The sequence below is a fragment of the Crocodylus siamensis genome, chromosome 5 (assembly GCF_052110815.1).
Source record: "Crocodylus siamensis isolate JL-2025a chromosome 5, ASM5211081v1, whole genome shotgun sequence".
In the NCBI taxonomy this organism is placed as follows: domain Eukaryota; kingdom Metazoa; phylum Chordata; order Crocodylia; family Crocodylidae; genus Crocodylus; species Crocodylus siamensis.
Window position 1 is genome coordinate 207,677,015 of NC_143399.1, and position 17,584 is coordinate 207,694,598.

At 56.7% G+C, this 17,584-nt stretch overlaps 1 protein-coding gene across 12 annotated transcripts; it reads left to right on the top strand.

Moving 5' to 3' along the window:
- The first annotated feature begins 99 nt into the window (after positions 1 to 99).
- CDK5RAP1 (CDK5RAP1 mitochondrial tRNA methylthiotransferase) lies at positions 100 to 16,731 on the top strand. Of its 12 annotated transcripts, none has more exons than XM_090048152.1 (14): positions 112 to 379; positions 9,212 to 9,517; positions 9,891 to 9,994; positions 10,416 to 10,450; positions 11,063 to 11,163; positions 11,380 to 11,590; positions 11,983 to 12,103; positions 12,896 to 13,126; positions 13,377 to 13,474; positions 13,833 to 13,888; positions 14,211 to 14,341; positions 15,116 to 15,265; positions 15,771 to 15,899; positions 16,126 to 16,268. In XM_090048152.1, the coding sequence occupies exons 1-14, from the start codon at positions 217 to 219 to the stop codon at positions 16,141 to 16,143; spliced, it is 1,854 nt and encodes a 617-aa protein (XP_089904278.1). In that variant the 5' UTR covers positions 112 to 216; the 3' UTR covers positions 16,144 to 16,268. The 12 variants fall into 12 exon arrangements, 7 of the variants coding, with proteins under 7 accessions (XP_089904278.1, XP_089904276.1, XP_089904282.1 ...); XM_090048150.1 differs by lacking the exon at positions 16,126 to 16,268 and adding an exon at positions 16,289 to 16,731 and having other exon boundaries at positions 361 to 379; XM_090048156.1 differs by lacking the exons at positions 112 to 379; positions 16,126 to 16,268 and adding exons at positions 882 to 960; positions 16,289 to 16,731.
- Positions 16,732 to 17,584: the final 853 nt, after the last annotated feature.

Sequence of the window (17,584 nt, forward strand, 5' to 3'; positions counted from 1 at the left end):
GGACTGTGGGTCGGGAGTGCGGGGTACCAGCAGGGAGGGGATGCGGGTCAGGAGTGAGGGGCACCAACAGGAACATGGGCTGCGGGTCAGGAGTGCGGGGCACCGACGGGACTGGGCGGGGTTGGAGGTCGGGAGTGTGGGGCACCGGCAGGACCAGAGTGCGGGTCAGAAGTGCGGCGTCCGCCGGCAGGTCTCCTCTTTTCCGGATCCGTAACCATGGTAACTCCAGGTGAAGCGACGGGGCAATGCCCGGAGGAGCCCCGCAGAGAGGAGCTCTGGCCTAGCAGACGGAGCGGGCGATGGTACAAGCTGCCTTCCTTCCCCTCCTCCGCCGAGCCGACTCGAGGGAGCGCAGAGACGAGCCGCCAGGCAGGAAGAGGTACCGCCGTCCGCCCGCCAAACCCTGGGCCGGCCTCGAGACCCGGGCAGGGGCCCCAGGGGACGCGATGGACCTACAGAGCTCGCGCAGCCCGCCACGGAACGCGGGTCCCCCGGGATACACAAGGCCGTTACACCGCATGCCGTGTCCCAGGGCTCCCTGGACGACGTCCGGGCGGCCATTTTGTATCTTAGAGCGCGCTGGAAGATGTAGTCTTCCGCCTCAGAACGTCCGGTCGGCCATCTTGCGGTACAGGGCGCGTTGGGAAATGTAGTCTCCCGCCTCTGTACTTTCGGTCGGGCATCTTGGACTATGGCTTGTGTTGGGACATGTAGTTTTCCGTTTCTCTACTACCGGGCGTCCATTTTGGATCATGGGGCCGCTGGGAGATGTAGTCTCCCGCCTCTAGACTTCCTGTTGGTCTTTTTGGGTCATAGGCGGGTTGTTCAGAGGGGGAGGGCTCGTCCCCGCCTTCTGTGCCGGGATTGGCTGGCGCGGAAAGGGAGTAGGCGACGCGCGTGGCGCCGCTGGGATTCATTCCTGGGCAGGTCTGGAGGAAGCGGCGGCTGCCTGAGGTCGAGGTGGGCGCGCGGCGTTGGCTGGGCCCGAGACGGCGCCATCTACTACCCCGGGCCTCAGGGAGGTTGCGGCGGGGGGCAGGGGTCAGGGTCGTGTGCCGGCGGCTCGAGCGCAGGTTCTGAGGGAGGGGGCCGGCGCGTTCGGGGCAGCCCCCGGGGGCGGCCTGGAGCGGAGCAGACCCTGGGCGCACAGACTGCAAGTAATTTTTTTTCTTATGTCTCGGCTACGTTGGCCTTCCAGAAGTTTGTGGCTGTTGGACCTTGTTATCCCTTGGGGAGCCCTGGTGAGCAACTGTTCTCCCCTTATATACTCCTAGGCTGCCACCAGGTCCCCCCTGAGCTTCTCTTCTCCAGGCTGAAGAGTCCCACGTCCATCAGCCTCTCTTCGTACAGCTTGCCCTCTTGGCCTTTGATTGTATGGGTGGCTCTTCTTTGGACTCTCAAACTTATCTGTGTCCCTCCTGAAGTGACAGGGCCCAAAACTGGATGCAGTACTCCAGCTGTGGCCTCACGAAGGCCGAGTAGAGCAGGAGGATGACACCCCTGGTTTTGATCGAGATGCACTGGTGGATACATGCCAGAGTTTGGTTTGGTCAACCAGCTACAGTATCGCATTGGTGGCTTATATTCATCTTGTGGTCAATCAAGACCCCCCCAATCTCTTTTGGTCGTGGTGCTAGCAAGCGTAGCACTGCCAAGCTTATAAGTACACTGTTGGTTCTTCCTCCCAAGGTGAAGCACCTTGAACTTTTCTACACTGAAGGCCATCAGGTTTTGGTTCGCCCACCTTGCGAGTGTGTCCAGGTCAGCCTGTAACCTCAGCTTCCAGGGTGACCACTTCCACCATAGTTTACTGTATACCAGCCCTCCTCTGACACCCACATCCAGATAATTAATACAGATATTGAAGAGTACTGGCCCAAGTACTGAGCCACTGAGGATGCCACTGGTCACCTTGCGCCACGTTGATTTGCTCCCATCGACCAGTACTCTTTGGGTCCGAACCCGGAGCCAGTTCCCCAGCCGCGGTCGAGGCCGCAGCTCCCCAGTTTAACTATGAGGATGTCATGCAAGACTAAGTGAAAGGCTTTCTTGAAATCCAGGTTTCATAGTTTCATAGTAGCTAGAGTCGGAAGGGACCTAGGTAGATCATCTAGTCCGACCCCCTGCCTTGGCAGGAAAGAGCACCGGGGTCAGATGACCCCGGCAAGGTGCTCATCTAACTTCCTTTTAAAAATCCCCAGGCTAGGAGCCTGCACCACTTCCCCTGGAAGCTGGTTCCAGGCCCTAGCCGCCCTGACTGTGAAGTAGCGCCTCCTAATATCTAATCTAAACTTACCCTCCGCCAGCTTGTGACCGTTATTCCTGGTCACTCCTGGCAGCGCATGGGGGAACAGGGACTCCCCCAATACCTGCTGATCCCCCCTGACCAGTTTGTAGCAGGCCACAAGGTCCCCCCTTAACCTTATCTTGTGGAGGCTAAACAGGTTCAAGTCCCGTAGCCTCTCCTCATAAGGCCTGCCCTGCTGACCCCTGATCATACGAGTGGCCCTCCTCTGCACTCTTTCCATATCATCCACGTCCCTCTTGAAGTGTGGCGCCCAGAACTGGACGCAGTACTCCAGCTGCGGCCTGACCAGTGCCGCATAGAGGGGCAGGATCACCTCCCTGGACCTGCTCGAGATGCATCTGTGGATGCATGACAGGGTACGGTTGGCCTTCTTGACTGCCTCCCCACACTGCCGGCCCATGTTCATCGTGGAGTCAATGACGACTCCAAGATCCTTTTCCGTCTCCGTGCTGGCAAGAGGGGAGTTCCCCAACCTGTAAGTGTGGTGCTGGTTCTTCCTCCCCATGTGCAACACCTTGCACTTATCAGTGTTAAACCCCATCCTATTCTCATCTGCCCACCGTTGCAACCTGTCAAGGTCAGCTTGTATCCTATTGCACCCTTCTAGTGCACCCACATCCCCCCACATCTTAGTGTCATCAGCAAACTTGAACAGGGTGCTTTCTACCCCGTCATCCAAGTCACTGATGAAGATGTTGAACAGTGCGGGCCCGAGGACCGAGCCCTGCGGAACCCCACTGCCCACGTCCTTCCAGGTCGAGAAGAACCCATTCACTACCACCCTCTGGGTGCGGCCCTCCAACCAGTTGGCGACCCATTTGACCGTGTGGGCATCGACACCACAGTCTCCCAGCTTTTTGATGAGGACAGGGTGAGAGACAGTGTCGAAAGCCTTCCGGAAGTCCAGAAAGGCTACATCCACAGCAACCCCTGCGTCTAATGATTTGGTGACCTGATCATAAAAGGCCACCAGGTTGGTCTGACAAGACCTGCCACTGATGAACCCATGTTGGTTGCCCCTGAGCATGCATTCCCCCGCAAGGCCCTCCTGGATGTGTGCCAGGATAATTTTTTCAAAGAGCTTACCCGGGATTGAGGTAAGACTAACTGGCCTGTAATTTCCCGGGTCCTCTTTTTTTCCCTTTTTGAAGATAGGGACCACATTGGCCCTCTTCCAGTCCTCCGGCACCTCACCAGAGCACCACGAGTGCTCATAGAGCCGCGCCAGGGGTCCCGCAATGACCTCGGCCAGTTCCTGTAGAACCCTAGGGTGAAGATCGTCCGGACCAGCGGACTTGAACACGTCCAGCCTCTCCAGAAGTACCCTAACTAACTCCTCGCTAACCCCTGGCCCAGGCGTGTCTCTCCCGGGGCCCGAGGGGGGCCCAGCAGGGAGGTGGCTGAACTGGTCCCTACTTAGGAAGACAGAGGCAAAGAAATCATTAAATATGTTAGCTTTGTCATCTGGCGTGATGACTAAGTTGCCCATCGTGTCCTGCAGGGGCCCCACATTACCTGGGACCCTCTTTTTATCCCCTATGTATTTGAAGAAGGACTTCTTATTGTCCTTAATCCGGGAAGCTAGTCCTATCTCCATCTCTGCCTTGGCCCTCCTGACTGCCCCCCTACATCCTCGGGCGACTGTAACATAGTCCTTCTTGGTGATGACCCCATCTCTCCATTGGGTGTATGCCTCCCTTTTAGCAAGGAGACATTCCCGGATGCTCTTAGTGAGCCATGGGGGTTTATGTGCCCTCCTGCTCCCTTTGACCCTTGTTGGGATTACCTCCCTTTGGGCATGGAGGATCGTCTCCTTAAGGAGCAACCACTCACCTTCGACATCTGATTCCCTTCCCCTCTGGGTCCTCAGCGCTTCCCCAATGATCCTCCTTAGCTTGTTGAAGTCAGCCCTCCTAAAGTCTAGGGCTGTTGCCTTGCTGCAGCCCTTTGCCACCTTACGCTGGATGGTGAATTCCAGCAAGCGATGATCACTGTCTCCCAGGTGGCCCATCACCCGCAGCCCCCTCACCAGGTCATCACCCGTGGCCAGCACCAGGTCCAACAAGGCGTCTCTCCTGGTGGGGCTGTGCACCTCCGGGGTTAGATGGAGGTCCTGCACTCTGGCTAAGAACCGACGTGAGCGATCAGACTTGGCTGACTGCTCCTCCCAGCAGTTGTCTGGGAAGTTCAGGTCCCCCATGATGACCACATCCTTAGCCCTCACTGCCTCTGTGAGCTGACCTAAGAATTCCTGGTCGAGCTCTTCTCCCTGGTTGGGAGGTCTATAGTAGACTCCCACCGTTAAGTCTCTCTCCCCTGGACTGCCTTTTACTCTAACCCAGAGCACCTCAGAGTGCCCCCCCTCTACCCCCTTGCTAATTAACGAGGAAGTATATTCCTCCTTGATGTAGAGTGCTACTCCTCCACCTTTCCTTCCTATCCTGTCCCTCCTGTATAGCCTATAGCCCTTGACACTCACCGCCCAGTCATGCGATGAGTCCCACCACGTTTCTGTGATCCCTACTATGTCAGGGCTGGTGACAGCTAGGAGGAGGGCGAGTTCCTCCTGCTTCTTCCCCATACTTCGAGCATTCGTGTAGAGGCATTTGAGGCCTCCAACGGTTGTGCCCACTGACCCCCTAGTCTCAGCAATGCCCTGTCCCCCATCACTTACCTGTTTCTCCCTTTTGACATCAACCTAGTCTCCTTTGTTCCGGCAGTGCGTCACCTGGTCGTTGAAGGAGACGAGGTTAGTCGGGCAAGACCTACCGGTAACAGAGCCATGTTGACGCATTCAGATGGTTGCCTTTCGTTAGCCTGTTGCTGATGGATCCCTTGATGATTTTCTCCATGATCTTTCCAGGGATGGGCATCAGACTGATTGCCCTGTAATTCCCTGGATCCTCCTTTCTTCCTTTCTTGAAGATTGGGACCACAGCTCTTTTCCAGTCTTCTGGAGCCTCACCTGAGCACCACAAATTTTCATATATCTTTGCTATAGGATGTGCTATGATGTCTGCCAGCTACTTCAAGAGTCTAGGGTGCATTCCATCTGGGTCTGCAGACTTATGTATGGATGGCTAGTCTCTTGAGGTGTTCCCTCACCAGATCTATGGCAATTGTGGGCCCATCTGTTCCCTGGGTGTTTTATGCCCATTCTGACAGTCTGACCCCCATGGGCGGGTGGAAGACTGACGCAAAGTAATCATTTAGGAGATTGGCTTTTTCTTGGGTGTCAGATGTCAGTTGCCCCATTTGATCTTACAGAGAGTGGTGGTGGATGGGTTGGTATCAACCTGGAAGGATTTGAGCAGCGGGGTCCTGCAGGACTCAGTGCTTGGACCTGTATTCTTCAGCGTCTTCATCAGTGACTTGGATGCAACGCAAGTAGGAATAAGGAACTGATACTTCCTCTCTACTCGATGCTGGTGAGACCCCAGCTGGAGTGTTGTGCCCAGTTCTGGGTGCCGCACTTCAAAAAAGATGCCTCTTGAAAGGGTCCAGAGAAGTGCCACAAGAACGATTAAGGGTCAGGAGGACAAACCTTATGAGGAAAGACTAAGGGATCTGGGACTGTTCAGCCTGGGGAAGAGAAGACTGGGGAAGGACTTGGTGGCTGTCTATAAGTATGTAAAAGATGAATATTGGGTGGGGGGGAAACTGTTTACTAGGACACCCCAGGGGAGGACAAGGAGCAATGGCTACAAAACTGTTAGAGGATGGGCTCAGGTTGGGTGTAAGGAAGAATTTCTTTATGGTAAGGGTGACCAGAATCTAGACTAGATTTCCCAAGGAGGTGATGCAGTCCCCAACCTTGGAAGTCTTCAAGAGACCTCGCTGAGATAATTTGATTTTAGCAGTATTCCTGCCCAGAGCAGAGGAGTTGGACTCGATGATCTTTCAAGGTCCCTTTGAGCCCTTAATTTCTATGATCAAAAACCAACAATTAAAAAAACAACTATATAAAGCTACTTCTAATTTAAGGTATGTTAAAACTCAAAGATATTATAAAATATGGATTAGAACTTATAATGATATGAATATAGTCTCAAATAGCATGTAACCTTTTTAGAAAAGTCTTATAAATGGGTCACAACAGGCCATGGACTATATTAGGGACCCAATCTTACGGGGTTCCCAGAGGCTTCTATATAGATTAGTAAAGATTAAAAGAAAACCACTCTACCCAATGAGACTCAGTGCTCAGTCTAGAAGATCCCATTAAGCATCTCTGTGATGCTTATTTTCAGTTCTTAAACTGTGGATTTGTGTCTCCAGAGATAACGTGCTTGTTAACAGCAGTGTACGTAGAGAAAGTCATTGCTCCGTGACCGCTGCGATGTGATTGGAACAATAGACGTGGTAGGATAGCTCACAGAACTGAAGCACTGTCATGGATGGGTGCAAACTGTTCAGGAAGGACGGGCAGCGAAGAAAAGGTGGAGGAATTGCATTGTATGTAAAAGAGCCATGCGATTGCATAGCGTTCTGATGTGAAGCTGGAGATAAGCCTGGTGAGAGTCTCTGTGTTAGGGTCAGAGGGGAAAGCAACAAGGGTGATGTCATAGTGGGGGTCTGCTATAGACCACGAGGAAGTGGTGGATGAGGCTTTCTTCAACCAGCTAGTGGAAGTTTCCCAGTCGCAGGCCCTGGTTCTCATGGGGGACTTCAGTGACCTTGACATCTGCTGGAAGGGCAATACAGCAGTGCGCAGGCAATCCAGGAAGTTTTTGGAGAGCCTTGGGGGCAACTTCCTGGTGCAAGTGCTGGAGCGGCCAAGTAGGGGCCATGTTCTTCTTGACCTGCTGCTCACAAACAGGGAAGAATTGGTGGGGGACGTAGTAGCGGATGGCAATTTGGGCCGTAGTGACCGTGAGATGATTGAGTTCAGGATCCTGAAGAAAGGAAGGACAGCAAGCAGTAGAATAAGGACCCTGGACTTCAGAAAAGCAGACTTCAACTCACTTGGGGGACTCATAGGCATAACTCCCCTGGGCAGCCAGACTGAGGGGGCGAGGAGTCCAGAAGAACTGGCCATACTTTAAAGAAGCCTTACTGATAGAGCAGGAACAAACCATCCCAATGTGCAGGAAGACTAGCAAGCATGGCAGAAGACCAGCTTGGTTTGGGGAACTCTTCAGTAAACTAGGTCACAAAAAGGAAACTTATAAGAAGTAAAAACCTGGACAAATAACTAGGGAAGAATGTAAGAGTATTGCTCAGGCCTGCAAGGATGAAGTCAGGAAAGCCAAAGCGCAATTCAAGTGTCAGCTAGCAAGGGACATGAAGGGTAACAAGAAGGATTTCTACAAGTATGTCAGTAGCAAAAGAAGGATCAGGGAAAGTGCCTGCCCTTTCTGAATGGGGGAGGCAACCTTGTGTCAGGATGCAGAAGAGACTGAAGTGCTCAATGCCTTTTTTTTGCCTGTTTTTGCAGGCAAGGTTAGCTCACACACTACTGCACCCAGCAGCACAGTTTGAGGAGGAGGTGAGCAGCCCTCAGTGGTGAAAGAACACATTAGGGACCACTTAGAAAAGCTGGATGTGTACAAATCCATGGGGCTGGGGAGACTTGAGAGGTGGGAGGAGGGTAACACACAGATGGGCAGCAGGGTTTTTTTGACTTTGCTGAGTTCTCCATTTTTTTTTCTCCAGCCTATGCCAATATTGATGGATGGTTGATCTAAATATTCTAATAAATGACCTCTGATTTTTTCCAGCAAAAGACAGCATTTGACACAAAGGGAAGTTTTTGCAAGCATGTTTTTGCTGGGGAGTCCAAGAATATGGAAACCAAATGTTTTTAAATAAAGTAGGTTTAAAGTCAAAATGTGGGAGCTGTTTTTTCAAGTAAATGTGAAAAAGTCTCAAGAACTTTCCTTTTGACTAAAGCAAAAAAATAATTTTTCTTCCCCTGAAACGTTCCTGGGTGGCAGGGGAATCGTTTTCGGAGCAGCACAGCCAATTGAATAAAGCCACTGGGGTGGGTACCCATTTCATAGATGGGAAAAGTGAAGCCTAGCAGAGCGGTTCTGAGACTAGTTTTAAAGCTGACAGGAGCCGACGCCAGGAGTCCGGCGAGCAGCCCTCGGTGCGGGGTGCGGGACGGACCAGCCCGCTGCCCGGGTCCTCGGCCCTGAGCAAGAGCGAAGAGGGCAGCGGCGAGGTGGAGGCGCGGCGCCGCTCCCTGCAGCGACGGGCACCGTCGTGGCTCGCCAGAGCTCGGGCTTTTCCAGCCGGGCGGGATGTTTCTGATTCACGCTGCTACAGGGGAGCGGGCCGGGTCTGGCGCGCCGCTCGGGCCCCCGCCGCCCTGCCCCGCACGGCGGCTCGCTCGGCCCCGCCTGGCCCGCGGGCTACAGTGAAGCGCCTGCGGCGCAAGCAGAGCCCGCGGCTCGGATCTTTCCCAGCGAAGGCCCTTGGCCGCGGCCTGCCCCAGCCTTTCCTCGCGGCCGCGAGGGTCCTGCTTGGCCTCCGGGAGCTGAGGCGTGGGGGGAGGTGAGCAGGGGGCCTCCCGCCGAGCAGCGGCGCCGGGGGCAGGAGCCGCCCGGAGCGGGAGAGCCGGGTCTAGGAACCCTAGTGCCGGGGCCGAGGTTGCGGCGGAGCCGTGTGCGCGGGACCCCTTCCGCCCGGGGTAACCGGCCCGGCGCAGCGCCCGCCGGGGCCTTGCTGCTACCCGGGAGATGCGCGCGGCGGGGAGAGGTCGGGCTGGCCCTGCCCCAGCTGCGGGGGGGCAGCCTGGGCTCCATCCCCACGGCCGTGCCGGGTCTGCCCTGTACAGGACTCAGCCCTGGCTCCGTGAGCCATGCCCGGTGTTTGCTGGGAGGGGGGAAGGCCCCGGGCCTTGTGAAGCGTCTCCGCGGTAGAGGACTGGCTGCTACATGTGGCTCTGGTGTGTTGTAGGTTGTCTGGGCTCTGCCAGGATGCTGCAGCCCTTGAAGCGCGTGCTGGGCAGCGTGGGGATGACGTGGTGGCCCGCGTCCTGGGCAACGCGCACGGAGGTCAGGGCAGGCTCTTCCGCTGGTTCCCAGCCCGGGAAGAAGCAGGGCCTGGAGAAGCTGAGCGCCAAGCTGGCAGCAGGGCCCACGCTGCAGCAGTTCTTAAGAGCTGCCTCTCCGCCTCAGGAGCCTCCGCATGAGCCGACAGAAGGGCTGGAGGAGCCGGTGCCATATCTGGTGCCCGGCACCCTCCCGGAGGCAGGGAGGAAAGGTTTGTGGTCCTGTGTTGCCTGCCCCTTTCTCGGCAGTGGTCTCAGTCTCTTCTCCACGTGCCCCCACCTCCTGGGTGTTGTGACGGGGTTGGGGCTGGGCTGGGGCCTGGGCCATCCGAAGGAGATGCTGGGGCTGGGCGGCGCCCTGGGCAGGGGTAGCAGCGAGTTAGGTGCCTGGTGGCTCCTGATCTGTCCCTCAAGCCAGGCAGCTCATGCGCTGAGATGAAGGGAGCTTGGGAGCAAGATGCTCAAGTCAGCCCTGAGTGAAAGACAGAGGCGTAGTGCACCAGCGCTCGCATCCCCTTCCTGGGAAAGAGCTCCCTAGTATGTTCCTTGCCCTGTTCAGCCTGACAACCTCCTGTCTGGTTCCAGTGTACCTGGAGACCTACGGCTGCCAAATGAATGTGAATGACGCAGACATTGCCTGGGCCATCCTCCAGAAGAATGGCTATCTGAGGACCAAGAGCTTGGAGGAGGTAAGGCTGCTGCCTTCGCCCTGTGCGGGGGCTGTCACCAGGGCAGTGCAGTGGGGTTGTTCTGCTTGCCAGCTCCTTGCAAACCCAAGCCCTGGACAGCATCTAAAACTGACACGATCTGCTGGGCACATCTTGTTTTTCTTTTTTAATGATGGTGTCCATTATTAGCGACTGGAGGGAGCTTATGGCCAGGCTTTAACTCAGTGCATTTGTCCCTTCCGTTGAGGATGCGGGGCTCTTTTCTCTCCATTCTCTGTCTGGGGTCTCAGAGGGGCAGGGGGTGTTTGTGTGCGCACACGTGCAAACTGAACTGACTGCCTGCATACTAGTGACACCTTCATCCATGCCAATGCAGGGAGTCCTCCCGCTTCTCTGCTTTGCTTGGCTTCTGAAGCCTCTCCCCTCTGTCTTCCCTAATTAGGCAGATGTCGTTCTCCTCGTCACCTGTTCCGTCAGGTAAGGGCCACGCACTTCAGAATTGCTGTTAAGTTCTGGAGCTCTCCTGGGGGTCTTGGGGAAGTGACATCTGAGCGTGCTGTAGGGGGAGTCTGATGGGCTGGACTGGCTGTAGTGCATGCAGAGCTACTCCGGCATTGCCCTGTCGGCTTAGATGAGCCCGTTCCCTGCTGCAGCACAGGCCATAAATAAACCCAGCAGACACCTAGAGAAGTGTCACACACACACAAGAAAAGAGAGAAGCAACAGCCAAAACGGCCTCAGTGCTTCTTCCGATGCTGACTGTTCTTGTTGTCTTCTCCTCTCTGCTGTGGGATGCAGTTTGTTCGCAGGGCAAGCGAGCGCTCCTGCCACATTTCTCGGCCTGCTGCAGAATGTCCTTGTCAGCCATAAGACTGTTCCACTCCCCAGGCCAGGGAGAAAGTGGTTCAGAGTAGAAAGCCAAGGTCCCCAGCAGGGAGACTGGCCATATCTTCCTCCAGCACTTCAGCGTGTTGCTTTGATTCTGCAGGCCTTGTTGGAGACAGGGAAGGAAACCTGCTCCCCTGCCTCTCAGATACCCAGATGCTGGGACAGTGCCATGGTGGTAACCCGGGGTCTTGTGGCTTCTAGGGAGAAGCCCGAGCAGGTCATCTGGAACCGCCTGCAGGAACTCAAGGCTCTGAAATCCAAGCGGCGCCGGACCCAGGCTCCCCTCCAAATTGGCATCCTCGGTACCGCGTGGGTTCTAAGTGTAACTGCAAAGTCAGGGCAGGGGTGGGATCGCCTGTGCTGTTGAGAGGCCCGTTTGCTTTGCCCCACAATGCTGGTTTCCCTGGGCCATAGAGCCCTTTCCAAGGAGGGAGAGCACAGCAGTGGCTGGCATGTGAATGCAGGGCTTGCGGCCATGGGTGAGCCGTTCTCTGATGCTGCATGTTTCCTGGCTTCAGGCTGCATGGCTGAGAGGCTGAAGGAGAAGATCCTGCACCGGGAGAGGCTGGTGGACATCGTGGCAGGCCCTGATGCCTACAGAGACCTTCCCCGGCTGCTGGCAGTGGCTGAGTCTGGCCAGCAGGCTGCCAACGTCCTGCTGTCCTTAGACGAGACCTATGCCGATGTCCTGCCTGTCCAGACCAGCCTGAATACTACCTCCGCATTTGTGTAAGAGCCCAGGCTTATTTGTTTCCTTCATGCCTTTGGTAAGGCACCAGCCCCCTGCTCCATCTCTCACCCAGGAGCAGAGGGTGACATGGGGGAAGCCTGCTCTGTCCCGACCTGTGTCACTGCATAAAAGCAGAGCACTGAGTGTGTGGGCTGGGCTGCAGGACCCTGGAGCAGGGGCTAGGACCAGATGATCCCTCAGGGGTCCCTCAAGCCTCGTTTTCCTATGACTCCGTGAACAACCATGACATTGTGCTAGCAGATGGAGGGAGCACGCATCTCCCAGCCCAAAGTCAGTGGGACCTGCGTGCACAGAGCCAGCGTGAACAGGGGCAGGGTGGGTGGCAAGCAGCTTCTTGGGCTCTGATTGTTGCCCTTTTTCCCATGCACAGCTCGGTCATGCGAGGCTGCAACAACATGTGTAGCTACTGCATCGTACCCTTCACCCGTGGCCACGAGAGGAGCAGGCCCATTGCCTCCATCCTGCAGGAAGTGAAAATGCTGTCGGATCAGGTGACACAGGCCAGAGGATTGTCTCTTGCAAGGCTGCTCTGGGTATAGGCTTCTGCAGGCTCCTTCGCTTTGTGGTGCCGTCCTGGTTTCCGCTGTCCTAGGAGACACTGAACAGAGGCCGCTGGATTGGGTGATACACAGATGTGGTAGCTAGGGGTCCAGCGCAAAAGGGTGACAGGCTGGCAGGCAGGGGCATCACTTTAGGGACCCAGGAACACCTGCATGGACACAGGGAGACTCCTCAGGAGCTGGTTCTGGGGAAAAGAGGACGGTGGTGATACTCCCTCTTGTTGGAGGCCCTACCTTTTCAGAAGCCCAGCCAGTGAGAGACTGGGGCTGCCCATACCTGTAGGGGGTCTGGGACCTGCCGGTTGGGGCAACTCCGTGAGAATGAGATGCTGAATGCACTGGATCTTTGTGTCTGTCCCAGCCTGCCCATGGTCAAGCATTTCCTGCTGGACAGTGGCCGGGGCAAGGGCCCGGGCAAATATATGTCTCCTCTTGGCTGCACTGGCACTTGAGGGCTGGGCACCTCTGGGAAGTAGGCTGGGGAGGCTAGGCTGCCCAGGAAGCCCAGACGTGTCAGCCAGACGGCAGCTTTACCCTGTGGCTCTCAGGCTTTCACCCCCCCAACCCTTCTACCCCCCCCCCCAACCCTTCTACCCCACTGGGAAGCATCTCACCCAGGGGCAGCTGCGCAGAGCCATGGCTGTGTCCAGACTTTGGCTCTGCCATGTACTGGGTGCGGGAGTATCCCCTTGTGCCTCACATACCCTCGGTCCATCTCTGCAGGGGGTGAAGGAGGTGACCCTGCTGGGCCAGAATGTCAACAGCTTCAGGGACACCTCTGAGGTCCAGTTCTGCTCGGCTGCTGCACCCAGCCTGAGCCGTGGTTTCAGCACCATCTACAAGGCCAAGCCGGGAGGCCTGCGCTTTGCCCACCTCCTGGACCAGGTCTCCCACATTGACCCCGAAATCCGCATCCGCTTCACCTCCTCGCACCCCAAAGACTTCCCCGATGAGGTGAGTGTGCGGAGCCCACAGCTGGCTTGGCTCATGGGGACACGGTTTTTCCGTGAGACCCTGTCTCCTTACCAGGGCACCGCAACCCCAGGAGAGGGGGGAGCCTGATCTGGCAGAGCCCCTGCCTTGAGCAAGCCCTGCTGGATGCTTGCAACTGTCCTCTGTAGGGAAGTCTGCCCCCTTTCCTCCAGGGTGCAGCCGTTCACAGCCGGGCCAGTCTGTAACAGCCTTTACTTTGTGCCACGGGCAGGTGCTGCAGCTCATCCGGGAAAGGCACAACATCTGCAAACAGTTGCACCTCCCTGCACAGAGCGGCAGCACACGAATCCTGCAGGTCATGCGCCGCGGGTGAGTCTGGTGGCTGCCCCCCGCCTGCTGTGCCTAGTCCTGCTGTCCACGCGGTGGGGTCAGTGGGCTTGCGATGGGGCTGAGTCCACCTCTGCAGGTCCTGACAGCATCACACCCCAAGAGCTTCTTGCCTGCCGGAGGCCTTTTCAGGTACTGGAAGGGGAGACCTCAACTTCTCATGTGCCTGGCAGAGCATGGGCCAAACCTTGTGGGCAGTTGCACTGGCCCTGCTCTGTTGAGTGGAGGCAACACACTTCACCAGCTCGCTGCTCTTCCAAAATGGGCCCGGTTCCCTGGCTGCCCTTGCATCCCTTCCCTGCAGCTTTCTAACCAGCCCACCCCGTGCCTTTCATCACAGATACACCAGAGAAGCCTACCTGGAGCTGGTGCACCACGTGCGGGACTCCATCCCAGGTAGGAGCCTGTGGCCCAGGTACCGCTGCACATATTCCCCTCGGTCGGCTCCTGCCGTACCTGTGGGCATGCTGCCGAGGGCTGTATTGGGGTGTTGATTTTGGTACTTGGAGGGGCAGGTGTGGAAACCCTCCACCTTCCCGTGAAGGTAGCTGCGAGCTGTGGCCTGTCTAGCACTCATTTTGTGGCTAAAGTGCTTTATGCTCTCAGACCACCCTGCCACTGCAGGCTGGGAGAGAGCCGTGTGTAGGAGTCCTGCTAGGAATTCAATCCCCTTGCCTGGGAGACTGCTACTCCCAGTCTCACCCCACGCCTCTGACAGGGGTGAGCCTCAGCAGTGATTTTATCGCGGGCTTCTGCGGGGAGACAGAGGAGGACCACCAGCAGACACTGTCCCTGCTTCGGGAAGTGGGCTACAATGTGGGCTTCCTCTTTGCCTACAGCATGAGGCAGGTGAGTTCTGTCTGTGGGCATTGCTATATCCTTTCCATGCCCCTACACCCTGCAGCTGCACCTCTTACAGCAGGGCTCTAAGAAGACTTGCAACAGGGACACTTTCCCAGCCCCAGCAGCTGGGATATCTCAAGGTATTGAATCCCCCATGTGATGCTCCAAAGGGATGCGGCAGCATGTGTGGCAAATGAGGAGGCTCCTGCCCTGCAGGGTCTAATGTCCTTGACTGTACAATGACATAGCACAGCCCCACAGGACAGGACACAGCCATGGAATGAGGCCATGTCCAGCCATCCTCTGGAGTGGTCATACATGCACATGTGGGGTGCCTGGCCCTTGCACAGTGCTGTGTACAGGTAAGGGGCTGTGCCTGCAGGCAGGTGACCCAGTGTGTGGGCAGTTGCATTTTAAAGGGAGCTGGGCCAAGCCCAGAGCTCTTCTGTCTTTGCTGACCTGACTTCTGGTGGATTTGTCTTTGCCAGTGGGAAATTTTGCACCTGTGGTTCATAGCCAGGCTTCAAGGTGGCTGGTGCCTCCCCAGCTCTTAAAGCAACTTAGAAAGTTTTTGAAGAGGCAGTAAGAGGCTGCTCCAGGAGTATGGTGAGGGATGGCAGGAGTGCGACTGGCTGGGGAAAGAGTCCTCTCAGGGACTGGGACTGTCGCATGTGCCCTGCAGAGGGTTTTTCCCTGTCTGCCATGCAGCTGGGCCCAGCTGTCAAGGGCAGAGTGCAGCACTGAGCCTGACAGGGGCTCTCATTTTGCTGGTCGTTGCAGAAAACTCGGGCGTACCACCGGCTGCAGGACGACGTCCCGGCAGACGTGAAGAACCAGCGGCTGCAAGAGCTAATCTCCGTCTTCCGGGAGGAGGCAGCCAAGGTCAATGGGGCCTTGGTGGGTTGCATACAGCTGGTGCTGGTGGAAGGGGTGAGTGCAGCCTAAGTGGGATGTGGCATCTGCTGCCCCTACTAGCCTGGCAGCTCCTAGGTCATGGGGCTTTCAGGGCACCGTCTTGCCTATGCCAGCATGAATGTGCCCAGGAGTGTGATTTCCTCCTTTTGGGCACAGCTCAGGGATGATTTTCCAGGGGGCTGAGCGGAGCCCATGGAAGCACCCAACAGAAACCATTTCTGCTTAGGGGCCTGGAGCCCTGCCCCAGTTCAGGGATGCAACAGGTGAAGGAAGGCCCCCAAACAGGACTTGCAGGGGCAGGGAAGAACTGAAGAGCTGATGCCCCTGTGAAGCGAGGGGTATGGGGGAGAGAGACCTGCCCTGAGGTGCGTCTCAAGCCCCGACAGCTGCACAACACAGGCAGGAGCACTTAACGACACAGGGCCTGTTAGTACTGCCCATCGTGCTCAATTGCCCATGCCACTGAGCCCAGCAGCGAGTCAGTTACTGCTGCCCAATAACGCTCCCAATCCTCCTCCAGCCCAGCAAGCGCTCAGCCTCAGACGTGAGCGGCCGCAACGATGGCAACATGAAGGTGATATTTGCTAACCCTGAGCTGGAGGACAGGGCTGCAGCCAGAGCCCAGCCAGGTGACTACGTGCTGGTGAAGGTGAGGGTGCACAGAGTTCCCTGGGCTGGGGAAGGCCTGGGTGACAGGGTTGGTTTGGAAGCTGTTGCAGGGCTGGGCTGGCAACGTGCATGGCTGTGCGCTTCAGGCACAGCTAAGAACTCTTCCTGCTGCTGCCTTGTGCCAGAAACATGGAGCCCGACCATCGCCCAGGGCTCTTGCCTTGCTGGGGCCTCCTAGGCCCACATTAACTGCAGTTTACCAGCAGGCTGCAGCCCTACGGTGATAGCTGATATGATCTTACCCAAGACTAGCAAAGGTGGAAGGCTTCCCCATGCACCCCCCTGGGTTCCCTGCAGCAGGTAGTGCTAGGAGGGGGCTGGAGTGGGGGGCTGCCTCCCCCCCAGCCACATGCTGCTCTTGACTTTCAGATCACCTCTGCCAGCTCCCAGACGTTGAGGGGGGTCCTGCTTCGCCACACCACCCTTCGGGAATCAGCAGTTTACCACTGATACCTGGCTGCCACCACTCATGACCAGCTGCTCCTCAGCAGGGAATAAAATCCTGCTCTGGTCCTTGCCTGCTGGCCTTGTGGGAAACCCATGTGCCCCCAGCGCTAAAAAGACACTGCAGCCCTGCTCACTGTGGGAAATGTGACTCCAGTTCAGGCGGAGAGCCTGAGCAAGGGTAGCAACTGGGATTGGCGGGGTGTGGGTCTGTGTTCTGTGCACCCGGGGGGGCTGGTCCCTAGCCAGAGGAGGGGATGCGGAGAAGGAGAGGCTGGCATTGTTCCCCCATGGTTTGCGAATGCCTTGAGGCTGTTGGGCAGGAGGGTACCAGGGAAGTGCAAATTACAGAGTGTGCTCTTTTCAAATATGTGTCTGCTACTTCTCTTGTCACCATTGGAGGAGGGGAGGGAGGACAGGTCTTGCTCCAGCCAAAGGGTAGAGGGGTCCTGGGAGCACAGCAGTGTTTGGGTTACAGTCTCACCACGCCTTCCAGAAACAGCTAGATGTCAGGCTGCCTTCTCTCTGGGAGTCCAGCGTGCTCCTGAACATTGGCGACATGTAAGGGGTGCATATGCACCCCTTGAGATTGGTGATGTGCCCCCTGCGAAAAGCGCCGTTGATGCTACTGGCAGGTGGTTGCTGCTCGCTGACCACCCCCCACCACCAACAGTGTCTGCAGACGGTCTCAGATTGCTGCCGGATGCTGCCAGCAGCTTCTGTGTGTGGTTGCCACCCCTGCCATCACAGCCGCCTGTGGGAGCTCCCCACTTGGCCCAACACAGCCACGGCTGCTTGTGGGAGCTCCCTGCTTGCTGTCACACCCCCACTGCTGACACCACCTGCGGGCAGTCACCATGTCTCTGAGCGCATGTGTCATTCCTGATCAGGGCCTCACATAGATTTTTGGTCAGAGGCAGGTCTTGCACGCAGGTCTCCTGCATCATAAGCAGAGACCTCTCCTATCCAACCACAAGCTGAAAGCCCAGAAGGCTCCTTCAGGTTCTCCCCTTGTTCACTTCATACAGGGCAATACTTAAAGTGAACAGGACCCAAATCTACAGTTCCAACACACCAGGCAGAGGCCATGTTCACAACACCAAAGCACAAGTGCTGGCGGGGGCTTCCAGGAGAGCATTTCACACAGCAGAGCCTTTATAAGCATGCTTGGGGCAAGGGAGGCTGCTTCCGTCTTACAGCGTGAAGTATTGAGGTTGGCCA

Coding starts and splice junctions, on each gene's coding strand:
- CDK5RAP1 (XM_090048151.1), top strand. CDS start 8,992: ATGCGCGCGGCGGGGAGAGGTCGGGCTGGCCCTGCCCCAGCTGCGGGG. Junction 10,451..11,062: donor CTCGTCACCTGTTCCGTCAG/GTAAGGGCCACG, acceptor TGTGGCTTCTAG/GGAGAAGCCCGAGCAGGTCA. Junction 13,475..13,832: donor CTGCAGGTCATGCGCCGCGG/GTGAGTCTGGTG, acceptor CTTTCATCACAG/ATACACCAGAGAAGCCTACC.